Raw genomic sequence first — 13,507 nt, forward strand, 5'->3', positions numbered from 1 at the left:
GAAATAGTCAACACATGTCATTATTGACAAAAAATAAACACGTTGATTAGATAGTTATTTGACTGAAATGATAAATTTGGGAACATTTTATTTTTTTAAATTAATCATAAATTTTTCTTCGAAAAAATGATGATAAAACAGTTTCTGTTGAGCTCTTGGCACAAAAACATTTCAAATTTATGATTCCAGTCTAATAACTATTTAGTCAACATGTTTAATTTATGTCAATAATGACAGGTATTAATGATTTCGATTCCGAATATCTCCAGAACTCATTACTCGTAGCGATTTTTACCAAGAGACAATTTTTTACGTAAAAAACGTCGTAAATGTATTTTTTTACTCAGTAGTTTTATACAGGTACGGACGAAAAGTTATTGCTCTTCAAACCACTTAAAAAATATGTAGGTGGTGCCCTCTACAAGTAGGAGTCATATAGACATCAAAATCAAATTTCTCATGTCAAAAAACTCTCAGACACCAATTTTCATTCAAATATTGACGTTACATCAGAAATTATTTTGAAAAAATCGAAATAAAAATGAAACACCTACTTCTACACCCTAAAAGCAGCGTTTGAAAAAAAAAAAGAATTTTTACAAATGAAATATTAACTAATTTCAACTGTAATATTACTTAAATTTATTCAATAATCGTTCAAAAACATGTTTTTCCACTAAAGAAAGGAGTTGAACAGGGAGTTTACGAGTAAAGTTCTCCAACTAATCCTCCAACTGACCCACAAAAGTTCCCTGATTTGGAGAAATTCCAAATGAAAGATAGGAGGCAATATTGATCACCTCCATATTATTACTGGGCGTGTTATTATTAAGTTCCAGATAGGTATTAAAAGTCCATTTCACTAGTAGAGAAAGTAGCAAAATAGACGTTCGGCATTTAACGTTTTATGTAAAACTGTCTAGGTATTTTTACACAAATGAAGAAGGAAATTAAATATAAAGCATTAAACTATATCCGCCTTGTAGCACATTTTAAGACAACTTCTTTATTTTTAAGATTTTGATGGTCAAACTGCTGGTGGAATGTGGTGGATGCTGGTGGAATACTAGTTAGGAATAATAGTTTCATCGGCATACCACTGAACAATTTGCGCTACGCGGACGATACAGTCCTTCTCGATGAAAACATGCAAGACCTTCAGAATAAGTTAAATAACGCCATCACAACTAGTCGAGAATATCGTCTGACACTCCATGTTAAGAAGACCAAATACATGATTGTCACTAAAACTGGAGTTCCCAATGAACATCTGTACGCGGAAGGTGAGGAGTTCGAAAGAGTAGAGAGGTATGACTACCTGGGTACAAGTGTCGAGACTGCACCGCGGATTATTGTTCAGAAATAAAGATTCGCATTGAAAAGGCCCGTGCATCCTTTGTAAAGATTAAGAAGCTGCTCTGTAGCTTCTTAATTAGCTAAATGTTATGTATTCCCAGTCCTTTTGTATGGTATGGAAGCTTGGACCCTCAACGAGCTTTGCGAGCGAAAACTGGAGGCCTTCGAGATGTGGGCATACCGTAGGATGTTGAGAATACCATGGACAGATACTCCTACCAAAGCAGGGACAGGGATAGGAGTATTTGGGCCGAAAACTGAATACTCCGAACCAATGGGCACCTACCCCAGTATCCTTCAGGCAGAAATTTGCGCTATCGAAAGATGCGTACAATTTATCTTAGATAGGAACTATCGAAAACAGGAAATTGCCATCCTATCCGATAGTCAAGCAGCACTTAACGCGATCAACTCAGTAACCATCAATTCGAAGTTGGTCAAAGAATGCCTAGAGAAGCTCAACAAATTAGGCAAAGAAAATAAAGTCCTCCTACTCTGGGTGCCTGCTCACCAAGGGATAGAAGGCAATGAAAAAGCAAATGATCTAGCTAGAAAAGGAGCGAACACTCCACTAACTGGACCAGAACCGTTCTGTTTTCCAAACGGGAACCAACTGAAAGCGGAACTGAAGAATCTGGAAGACTCCATCCGCAACTTGGAATGGGTGTCCTCCAACGATCTAAGACACTCGAAAAAGTTCCTTAGAACTTATGACCGAGAAAAATCAAAGCTTTTCCTTGATTTAAGTAAAAACAATCTTCGGATTGTCACGGGGTTTCTAACAGGACACTGTCTCCTCAACGAACACCTCAGTAGGCTGAAACTGAGAACCAGAACACCTTATCACTGAGTGTGCCGAGACGACGACCATTCGTGCCATGAACCTTGGTACGTCTAATGTCGTGGATGGAGAGCTGGCCTCTGTGGAGCCGTCTCAGATATTGGCTTTTCCTAAAGCCCTGAGACTGTATGATGAGTTATAACTCGTTATAACTCAAGAAAGGGGAACACACAATAGATCTATAAGGTCGCGGTGATTAACTCCCCTCCTAAACATTCTACATTCTACCATGGACAGAACATGTAACCAATGTGGAGGTTCTGAGAAGAACGAGTAAGGGCGTAGAGATCCTCAAGGAAGTGAAAAAAAAGAAAATTGCAATATCTCGGCCATATCATGAGGGGTCCAAGGTATGAGATTTTGCAACTCATAATCCAGGAAAAAATTTTAGGAAAAAGATCTGTTGGAAGGAGAAGAATATCCTAGCTCAGAAACCTGCGAAAATGGTTTAATGTCACGTCATCTGACCTATTAAGGGCCGCAGGTCTTCCAAGGTCAAAATAGCAATGATGATAGCCAACCTCCGATATGGAGACGGTACATAAAGAAGAAAAGAAGATGGCCAAACATCAACCAAATATTCCTTATATTTGGATTAAATTTTCTCAAAAATAAAGACATAATTTAAAATTCCCTAACAATACGGATATAGATTGAAGTTTTGTGATTACAGCGATAAATAATTTATATGGTTTTGTAACAAATTGCTCGCTATTTTATGGCAAATGCTGAAGCTCTGCAAACCTTAATCAAGCCTTAATCAAAGCACGTGTGTTTGGGATTTTGGGTGTGGCTTAACACGATAGGGTCAGGCTAAACCTTAGGCAGATTTCTAAAATACGACCGCTGAGAGCGACCCGAAAGTACAGCGTAGATTAAAATGCGTAATAAAATTTTGTTAAACATCTGAAGATTTGTTTTTGAAGATGCCGAAGAGACTTCCCGATTGCAATTCTGACCACCTTGTATGCTGCTATATTTCTACATAGTGTGCAAAATAAATTAAATCTACTAACCTGGGGTAATGAAAGGGTAACAAGAATGCGGCTCCAAGTGGTGGTGGCATTGGTTGAGCTCGTGGTCTGGCAAAGGGGGCGGATATTCCTCCTCAGGAGATCGCTCAGAACCATAACCCTGATCCTGACACAGAGCTGTCTGAGCATCGGAGAATTTCCAGTGCAGGGGGGCTCCATCTCCCAAAGGTGGGATCCTCTCGACCTGAAATACATAGAAATAAAAAATAGAATACCGGTTGCGTCTCAAAAGTGGCTCACCTCTATAAATTTTTTATTTTTTCAGATAAAAAAACGAGATTTATGTTAGTATAGATATAAATTAAGATTGTTTGACGTATTCATTTTTTTTTGTCACTTCCTGTTTGTTCACCGGGAATATCTACAACTTTTGTTTTTTGAATGGCACCATCGGTATTTTTTTAATTTATTCGATAGAAAACGACACTCTGAATAGAATGACATATCATATGTCAACTTTTGACATTTTCTCATATGGTTAATTTGAATTGTTCATAACGACAATTTGACTCGAAATACCAAGTGTGGTACCAAATTATTCGGAAAAAATACTTTTTCCAAATATGCTAATGAACCACCCTCGTTCCATTTGAAAAAATTGAGATATGATTAAAAACAACAAATGGGGCATCTATTAAACATTAGACGATTGAATCTATTTTTCCAAGGCTCCTTGATTAAAAATTAGCGTTTTTAACAGAGCCATGGCTCTCCAGATTGAAATTTAAAATACGAGTTTTTTTGTTGTGTGTTGAAAGTTTGTCATTTTCTATCGAATAAAGTAAAAAAAATACCGAGAATGTCATTTAAAAATCAAAATTTGTGTTCATTTCCGGTGAAACAAGAAGCGACCGACAATAAATGAATACGTTAATCAATCCTAATTTATGTCATTAACAACATACCAAATCTCGTTTTTTTTATCTGAAGAAATAAAAAAGTTATAGGGGTGAGCCACTTTTGAGACGTTCACCTGATATATCTTTTCTATTAATAAATATTCGCAATATTAATCACCCTATATATTATTTTCTACAGAGGGTACAAAATAAATCACGCAGTATGTATTATTTTTTTATAAAAGTATATTAAAAAAAAATAATTTAATGATTTAAATCACGTCGCTACTGTTGTCGTGATGTATAAGCGGTTATAGTAGACAATCTTAAAGAAATTAACCTTCAGTTAGTATTAACTGCACTTTTTTTTCTAACTGTATTTTGTCTTGTGATCATATACCGTGCAAATTGTAATAACACGTTGAAAGAATCTTTTTCATTTTCACGCTAGTAATAAGAATAATCATATCAATAAAGAATTCTCTATTTTCTGTTTTTGTTTAAACCCTAGATCATACACCGGGTGTTGCATCGTCGGACGGGACATAGGAAATCCCATGTAAATTTTAATGGGGTCAATTATTGACTTCCCCAATTATTTTAGAGAATAATTCTATTTAGGTTTATTGAAGAGCACTAAAACCCACATTCAAAAGAATAACTTTAGATATTTTTGATTAGCTCGTTTACGAGTTATCGCCGATTTCTTTTTAAATATTTCTCCTTTCTTATGGCCCTCTATTTACTTATGAGCACCAGTCAAGGTAAAAGATAACTGTCAAATGAAGTTGTCATTTCAGAAATTTATCTATTTAGTGCTTTATTATTATTGTTAAAAACTCATACCTACATCGAAAATATTAGCCATGAGTTACACTACCGAAGAAAAAGTACTGATGATTAAATGGTATTATCAAGGAAATAGGTATCAAAAGGTGTCGGACATGTTTGTTGCTCTGTATTCGAATAGACCGATACCTGGAAAATCTACAATCCCAAGGAATATCCACAGATTTGAGCCCAAAGGTACCCTAATAAATAACTGCAGATGTGAAGCAAAGCAAGAATAAAGAGAAGATGCAAGAAATGATACCGACTTGGAAGTTTTATTGTGCGTGGAAGAGAACGATGGAAAGATCAGCACAAGGAAACTTGAGGATGAAATAGGAATAGATCACACTACAGCGTTTCGAATTTTGAAACGACATAAATACTATTCCTTCAAATATGAAAAAGCACCAAGAGCTACGAGATGGGGACGAAATACGGCGGCAGGCGTTTTGTTTTGATATGCTGGAAAGAGCAAACACGGATAGGGAATTTTTAAAAAACATATGTTTCACTGACGAATGCACGTTTACCTTAAATAATGAACCCAATTTTCAAAATTATCGATATTGGAACAAAGAAAACCAACACAGGTTTGTCGAAACAAGGACGCAATATCCACAGAAAGTAAATGTTTGGGCAGGGATATTCGGACACAATATTATCGGGCCATTATTTCTTACGCGAAATTTAAATGCAGCATATTATTTGGAACTACTCGAAAATCATATTTTACCTGCTTTACATGATGCCGCTAGGGAAAATCAGGAAGTTTGGTACCAAATTAATGGCTGCCCGGCTCATAGTACCCTGGCTGTTCGGGAATATTTAGACAATAATTTTAACGGAAACGTTATTGGCCTAAATCATACAGTAAATTGGCCAGCAAGGTCTCCTGATATTTCGCCAAAGGATTTCTTTCTCTGGGGCCATTTAAAAAACAGGATATACAAGGATAAAAAAATACCCAAATCTAGACGAGTTAAAAAATGCTATTTCTGCCGAATGCAATAGAATTTCAGTTTATCAACTAGCGAATGTAAGAAGATAATTTTATGATCGCCTGGGTTATTGTCTAGCAGTCGATGGAGGAATATTTGAACATCTTCTTAAATCCTAAAGTTCTAACAATTTAATAGTACCTAAATTAATAAGTTATTGAATATTGTAATAATACTATAATTAACCTTGTAATTGATTACTCTATTTTACTTTAATTCATATTAATTTGTATTTATAAATACATCTTTAAGATTTCCGATGTAGGAATGAGTTTTCAATAATAATAAAGCACTAAATAGGTAAATTTCTGAAATGAGAACTTCATTTGACAGTTATCTTTTACCTTGACTGGTGCTCATAAGTAAATACAGGGCCATAAGAAATGGGAAATATTTTTTAGAAATATTTTTAGTTTTAGTGCTCTTCAATAAACCTGAATAGCATTATTCTCTAAAATAATTAGGGAAGTCAATAATTGACCCCATTAAAATTTACATGGGATTTCCTATGTCCCGTCCGACGATGCAACACCTGGTATATGATCTAGGGTTTAAACAGATACTATGTAAACATTCTGGCAATACAGCCAGGGGTGTTTAACTTAGATTTGTTAGAAAAAAATCTTATCCATTGCTATTTCTTTTAACCTCGAAGCATCTGATATTAATAGTAGCAAACTTCTACACTCCGAACCAAGATATATTTAAGAAACTACTCGAGATTTTCCCTCTGTAATGAAAAACGTAACTTTTCCAAGAGGTCTTCGAAAGATTTTCTTCTTGGTTAAACTTTTCCCGCTTCGAGATTTAATAGAAACTGACCGAAGTCGACGAAAATAATTATGAAAACCTTTGGGAAAACTCGTATTTGCCGCGGAAAAATCAAGAGAGCGACACGACGCTCGGCCAGCTTAAATTCAATCAGAGATTTCCCGAAAAAAGGTCAAAAAGGAGTTTTCGGATCGTCGACTTTATGGTAATTACGAGAAAAAATCTGGGAAAGCGTAAAAAAAGATCAAGGAAATTTGGCTAATTCAATGTTTAGCAAGAGTGTTTCTTGGGTGTATTAAATATCTCTAATTTAATTGCCTATCAAATTGTATTATACCATTTTTTACCTATCCCTTCAAGTTTTTGTAGAAAATACATTTTCTTATAATTGTATATTTTGTATATTTTAAGAGAATCAAATGTACAATTTAATTGTCAATCAAATTGTAATATACCATTTTTTACCTATCTCTTCGAGATTTGGTAGAAAATACATTTTCTTATAATTTACACCTCATTTATCAATATACCCATGGAATATTGCCATTTTAGATTGTTTTTACAACAACAAATGTACAAAATGTACAGGTGCTGAAAACGATAATATTACTAGGTAGCCCATTAGTATACAAAAAGAAAACTATTTAAATCTTTATAAAAGAGTATACCATTAATTAAATATACCACCATTATTTCCGCCCAAATATTAATTACATACTTAAGTGTGTTGGTTAATAAATTATTCTAAATAAATGTGGATTTGAATCAGAAATCAATATAATAATAAGTTATGAAAATGAACGTCTTTGTTGTTATAAATATGCATTCGTCAAAAAATTAAATAAAATTATTAAGGTGTTACTCTTTACGACACTGTCTAATATACATACAAAATTCATTTTTTTAGTATTTGGAATTATATTAATTGGTCCTCTTTAACAATCGTTTAAACAGTTTTTTTTTTATTTTTTAATGAAATAAACGAACTATATCGACAATATTAGTATCTGTATTCTTTAAAAATTTGTTACAATTTTAAAAATAATTTAAAATGTCAATATTCCATGGGTATATCGATAAATAATGTCTAAATTATAAAAACATGAATTTTCTACGAAAACTTGAAGAGATAGGTAAATAATGGTATAATACAATTTGATAGACAATTAAATTGTGCATCTGATTCTCATAAAATATACGGGGTGTTCCATTTAAATTAAACAAGTTATTGCCGTTTAAAGCTAGTAATTACTTAAAATAAATTTTGAGACACTAAGGGTAGTATAATTTTTATTATTCCAACACAAAATTATTTAGTAAATAGAAATACTTCAGTACAATATTTGGTTTGAAAAACTTAAATACGCTTAGAAAAATGAAGTATTAAAATTATTATTGTATTTTGACAAAAACCTAAATATTTCAAAAACGGTAAGATTAAAATGCGGCAAACCTTAATCAAATTTACCTTTATTTTAATCGTAGAAACTAAAAATGTGATAATATACAGGGTGTCCCATTTAAAAAAAATAAAACTTTGATATTTTTTATTTGTTTTGGACACTCTGTATCTTGTAAAAATATTTTTAAATTGTAGTTCTACGTTTTGAACAACACTGTAGTATGTCGTTGGGTAGGATAACTCTACTGGGCGAAGTCCCTAGCCTATATGGCTACCCTTTACTTAACTCTCAAATAAAAATACAGAGCTTGAATAATATATTCTGTATTCATTCGTAGAACACTGTACAAGATAAGTACATATATCAAAGACACTCGAATTACAAATGGGGTACTTGGAAATGTTTTTATTTTATCTCGATACTCCTATTACTGTGGGAACTCGAGCTTATCGAAGATTTTAAGCCACTTAGCTGGCGTATTTCGAACCCTCTTACACTTGTTCTTTTTAACCATATCCAGTTACACGATGTTTTAACAGGAATACAAGGCATAACATAATTTTTATTTTATTTTTGTATTGTGTAATATGTATAAAGATTACACATTGACTTATTCTAAGAAAAAAAATCATAATAATTCTGATGTTATAGATATTTTTATTAATTTAGATACACAATTGTAAATATTGACATTAAGGAACAGTTGTATTTCATAGAGCAGTAATTTTTCTTACCTCGTCCAGTGAAGATTTCTCTGCATCATCCCCGTAATTGTTGTTGCAAGAGGACGATTCCCTATCGTCCAAATAACTGGGCAAACTACCTCCGCTACCTTTTCCGCTACCGTCACCCTGGTGTCTGCCCTTTCCGTTACAAATACTACCACTTGATTGTGATCTTCGACCTGAAAAATTAAAGAAAAATGGTCAATGAAAGACATAAGATTGATAGCGAAGCTGTATTAGGGACAGACCGCTCCTCTTCAATATACAGGGTGGTCCGAACTGTATTCTGAAAACTTCGGAAGCATATTCTGCTAGTAAAAAGTTCGTATAAATGTATGTCCTAAAATGCTTAGTTTCGAAGATACAGGGTGTATAAATTTAATTTTTATTTCGATTTTTTCCAAATAATTTCTGCAGTAACGTCAATATTTGGATGAAAATTGGTATCTGGGAGCTTTTTCACATGAGAAATTTGATTTTGATGCTAATATGACTCCTACTTGTAGATGGCGCCACCTACATATTTTTTAACTGGTTTGAAGAGTAATAACTTTTCGTCCGTACCTGTATAAAACTACTGAGTAAAAAATATACATTTACGACATTTTTTACGTAAAAAAAAGTTACTAGTAATAGTTCTCGAGATATTTGGAATCGAAATTATCAATACCTATCAACATTAACATAAATTAAACATGTTGACTAAATAGTTTAGCAATTTTTACCAAGAGACATTTTTTACGTAAAAAGTCACGGAAATGTATATTTTTTTACTCAGTAGTTTTATACAGGTACGGGCGAAAAGTAATTAATCTTCAATACAGTTAAAACACATGTAGGTGGCGTCCTTTACAAATAGGAGTCATATTGATATCAAAATCAAATTTCTCAGGTCAAAAAACTCCTAAACACCAATTTTCATCCAAATATTGGCGTTACTTCAGAAATTAATAGGAAAAAATCGAAATAAAAATCAAACTTCTACACCCTGTATCTCCGAAACTAAGCATTTTAGGATATACATTTTTTGGAACTTTTTTACTTATATTTATCTGTAGAATATGCTGCCGAAGTTTCCGGAAACACAGTTCGGACCACTCTGTATATACAGGGTGTCCCAGAAATAAGTGGATAAGTGAATAAGTATTTTAAGGGATAATAGATCTCGATAAAAGAAACATTTTTTCTCTTTACCGTTTTCAAATAAGTCCAAAATAACGGAGTTATTTTACTTTGAAAATTTCCAAAAAAAAATATTTTTTACTAAAATTTTGAGAACTGGATCTTTTCTGGATTTTCTCTCTTGTAAATTTAATCTACTACATATTATGTTGCCATATTATTAAGAAATTATGTTTGTTGACTAAAAATTAAAAAAAAATCCAAAAATTCCTAATTTTCAAAAAAAAAATTCGCGAAAAAAGGTGTGTTTCTGGGGTTGAACTATACTACCAGTTAAAATACTGGCACTTATTTTTGGGATACCCTGTATAGTGAGACCATTTTTCGAAAATCTTTGGAAAAGAGAGATGAGGGAATCAAAGTGAATGGTCAACGAATCAACAATATCAGATACGCTGACGTTGCAGTAGTTATGAAAGAATTGTAAAGATCTGCAGAACCTACTTCAAAGAGTAAATGTATCCTGCAAACAATAAGGGCTTAATATGCATTTGAAGAAAACAAAATTCATGATTATTACGAAAATGTAAATACTTCAGTATCAATAGACAGCACGCCGTGCGCCAATAGAAAAAGTCCAAAACCAGAAATATTTGGGCACAATAATAAATGAAACTGCCGAACAATTGCAAGAAATAAAGTCCAGTGGCCGTATTCTCGTTTCTCAAAACGCTGTGCGTTTTAGGTCGCTCGCCACTTTTGACGTCATATTCGCATAGCGCAATGCCGAACGGTATTCTTGTTTGATTTTGCTACACGTTTTTAAAAAACGCTCTCCACTTTGAAAACGGCTACCATAAGGTATCTGTTTTGGTAATCGAACGTCAAAAAGTGAAGTCTCATTTTTTTCTGAAGTATCTGTGTTTCAATAATAATCTAAGATAATAATGGATAATTTTGAACAAATTGCGATTAACTTAATAGAAAATATAGAAAATGCCGAAGGACAACGGCGGCAGCGGTTTTTTCCGGATAATCCTTTTGCATTATCAGATTATAACTTTGTTAAGCTATATCGGCTAAGAAAAGAAAATGTCCAGGATTTAGAAAACTTGCTAGGCCCTTTTTTGCCAGCCCAACATAAAGTAGATGCGTTAACCAATAGAAACAAGGTAAAAAACGACTAAAGATAACTTCTATAATGGACATTTTTGCCAACTTTTTGTAATGGTATTTGCAGATTTTACTTACTTTACGCTTTTTGGCCGGTGGAAGCTACCAATTAGATATAGGCAGAAATCAAATGATGAAAGTAAGCCAGTCTTCAGTAAGTAGATCACTCCATAGTGTAATTGACGCATTCAACCATCATAATATTCTGAATACTTACATTCATTTTCCTAATTCAATGGAAGAGTTGAGAGATGTTAGACAGAGGTAAGTATAGTACCTACATTAAAAAGCATTATAACACGTTTTACTCACTGACTATTATAGAGTAATTTTATGTTGAAAGTACCTTACATAAATCGATTCCTATATTTTTTAGGTTTTTTAATCTGTATCGACTACCAGGCATTATAGGGTGCATTGACTGCACCCATATCGCAATTGTAGCCCCAGTTATAAATGAACATATTTACATGAATCGAAAAGGATTTCATTCTTTGAATGTTCAGATGGTAGGTAGTAAGCGGAATAATATCATTACACTTTACTTTACCGTCCCAGTTGTATATTATGTGTGTTATTTTAAGATATGTGATGAAAAGTTACGCATCACAAACGTTAATGCACGTTTTTGTGGTAGTACCCATGATAGTTTTATATGGCAGAATTCCAACATAGAACGTTTTCTAAGTGAGCTTCCACAAAATGAAATGGGAAATTTTTATCTATTTGGTTGGTAAAATATTTTACTCTTTAGGGAAAAGTTTCTTTTCCAATAATAATTTTTAGGGGATTCTGGCTACCCGATTCGGCCTTGGTTAATAACACCATTTTTACCTGAACCTGAACCTGACACCCCAGAAGCAAGATTTAATCGTCGATTTAGAGCAATTCGGGTTACAGTTGAACGATGCTTTGGGCTTCTAAAAAATAGATTTAGATGTCTTTTGAAGCACCGTGTTCTTCATTATACACCAGAAACAGCTGCAAAAATTGTAAATACCTGCGCAGTTCTTCATAATATTTGTCTTGAAAACAATATTCCCTTATACAATGATGAAGAAATGATGGGTTTCAATGAGGTGGAAGGTGGAAACCTAAATGAGAATATTAATCATATCCCCGACAATAATGTCCTTGGACGAGGACGGGAAGTACGACAATTATTAGTAAATAATTATTTCGTTTAATAAAATATACTGAGATACAAATGTCTTTTATTCTTTCAAAAATAACACAACACAACACAAAATTTAAAACATTACAAAAACAAATTAACAATAACAATAAACAATAACAGTAAACTAACTAATAATACATTGGACATTTATTCGTAATGTTCAATAAATGTTTTATTTTTTAAAAATTCAGCACAATTTTCGACCCCAACTGCAATCCTTTCCAAAGTTTCAGATTGCTTTTCCAAAATTTGAATTTTTTTTTCATAATAATTCTTTTTTAATTCATATTTGTCCCTTGCAATTTTTATAAACTTTTGGGATGCTTCAATTGAAGCAGTATGATTAGTTTTTCTTTTAGTTTTTTCAAGAGGGACTGCAGATATAGCCCTTTTCTTGATTAGAGGAGGTCTAACTCTTGTTGATGTTTTAGGGCTATTATTAGAATGATTTTCATTAGCTTTTTCCTTATCAGCCTCATGAATTTCACCACAATCAGTATCTTCTGATTCTTCGATATAACTACCTTTGGGTAGTGAAACTGTTGCTGGTTCATTGATGGCAGATACTAAAGGTAATCCAATTTCAGGCACGTCTATGCCTGAAATTAAAACATCGCCACCTGAAAATTTATACTTAATTAAATGGGTCAACAAAATTTATGAGAAAATACCTATAATATTTAATATTTTTTGGTCCATTTCATCGGGCCCATCTTCTTCCGGGGGTCCACCGCCAGTCATATTCATTGACCGCTTTTCTTGCGCTTTCTTTTTTTTGCTCCTGCATTTCATATCACTCCAACACTAAAATAAAAAAGTTTTTTATTTTTTATTTCGCGTATGTTTTATTAAAATGCATAAATGGGAAACGGGTTGGTATACATACCTTTCTCCATTCCTTCCAGGACTTATTGCATCCAGGAATGCTATTTAACCTATCCGTGATTTCCGCCCATTTTTGATTCATATCAGCACTTGTATATTGGTTACTTATTTTTTGGGTAACCAGTTGAGGATTTTCCTCCATAAACTCTAACAATGTTTTTTTCTGAGTTTGGCTCATTTGCTTCTTTGCCATTTTTTAACAATATTAAATTATTATTATGTGATTAGAACCAAACAGCGACTTTGGCAACAAAACGTCACGAAAACTTCAAAAATAATTTTGATTGATTTTTTTAAAGATTTTTGTATTGAAAACATTACCAATTTAATTTTTTAGTTTTGTTCCATTGGC

General features: G+C 33.1%; 3 protein-coding genes across 6 annotated transcripts in view; 1 reads left to right on the forward strand and 2 right to left on the reverse strand.

Moving 5' to 3' along the window:
- The window catches only part of LOC115874802, a 118,237-nt gene that overhangs the window by 34,656 nt on the left and 70,074 nt on the right, over positions 1–13,507 (reverse strand). For all 3 annotated transcript variants that reach the window (XM_030890111.1, XM_030890102.1, XM_030890092.1), the window contains 2 exons: positions 8,808–8,977; positions 3,214–3,415 (listed from right to left, as the gene is read on the reverse strand). Coding sequence is in view for 2 of the 3 variants with exons in the window: in XM_030890102.1 (XP_030745962.1) it covers positions 3,214–3,415; positions 8,808–8,977 (372 nt within the window). In the remaining variant the exon portion in view is untranslated. Of the gene's footprint in view, positions 1–3,213; positions 3,416–8,807; positions 8,978–13,507 lie in introns of those variants that run through there.
- Positions 10,848–12,312, forward strand: LOC115874819 (putative nuclease HARBI1). Of its 2 annotated transcripts, XM_030890129.1 has the most exons (5): positions 10,848–11,092; positions 11,161–11,357; positions 11,470–11,602; positions 11,678–11,822; positions 11,880–12,312. In XM_030890129.1, exons 1-5 carry the CDS (start codon positions 10,868–10,870, stop codon positions 12,278–12,280), a joined length of 1,101 nt encoding a protein of 366 aa, XP_030745989.1. In that variant the 5' UTR covers positions 10,848–10,867; the 3' UTR covers positions 12,281–12,312. The 2 variants fall into 2 exon arrangements, with proteins under 2 accessions (XP_030745989.1, XP_030745980.1); XM_030890120.1 differs by having other exon boundaries at positions 11,470–11,822.
- LOC115874831 lies at positions 12,394–13,400 on the reverse strand. Its single transcript, XM_030890142.1, has 3 exons — positions 13,157–13,400; positions 12,942–13,074; positions 12,394–12,890 (listed from the first exon to the last, which is right to left on the reverse strand). The coding sequence occupies exons 1-3, from the start codon at positions 13,346–13,348 to the stop codon at positions 12,418–12,420; spliced, it is 798 nt and encodes a 265-aa protein (XP_030746002.1). The 5' UTR covers positions 13,349–13,400; the 3' UTR covers positions 12,394–12,417.

The sequence above is a fragment of the Sitophilus oryzae genome, unplaced genomic scaffold, assembly GCF_002938485.1.
Source record: "Sitophilus oryzae breed Bouriz unplaced genomic scaffold, Soryzae_2.0 scaffold_1018_pilon_pilon, whole genome shotgun sequence".
NCBI classification, from domain to species: Eukaryota; Metazoa; Arthropoda; class Insecta; order Coleoptera; family Curculionidae; genus Sitophilus; species Sitophilus oryzae.

Coding starts and splice junctions, on each gene's coding strand:
- LOC115874819 (XM_030890120.1), top strand. CDS start 10,868: ATGGATAATTTTGAACAAATTGCGATTAACTTAATAGAAAATATAGAA. Junction 11,093..11,160: donor CGTTAACCAATAGAAACAAG/GTAAAAAACGAC, acceptor TGGTATTTGCAG/ATTTTACTTACTTTACGCTT. Junction 11,358..11,469: donor TTGAGAGATGTTAGACAGAG/GTAAGTATAGTA, acceptor TATATTTTTTAG/GTTTTTTAATCTGTATCGAC.
- LOC115874831 (XM_030890142.1), bottom strand. CDS start 13,348: ATGGCAAAGAAGCAAATGAGCCAAACTCAGAAAAAAACATTGTTAGAG. Junction 13,075..13,156: donor CCTGGAAGGAATGGAGAAAG/GTATGTATACCA, acceptor TTTTTATTTTAG/TGTTGGAGTGATATGAAATG. Junction 12,891..12,941: donor AAAAATATTAAATATTATAG/GTATTTTCTCAT, acceptor ATAAATTTTCAG/GTGGCGATGTTTTAATTTCA.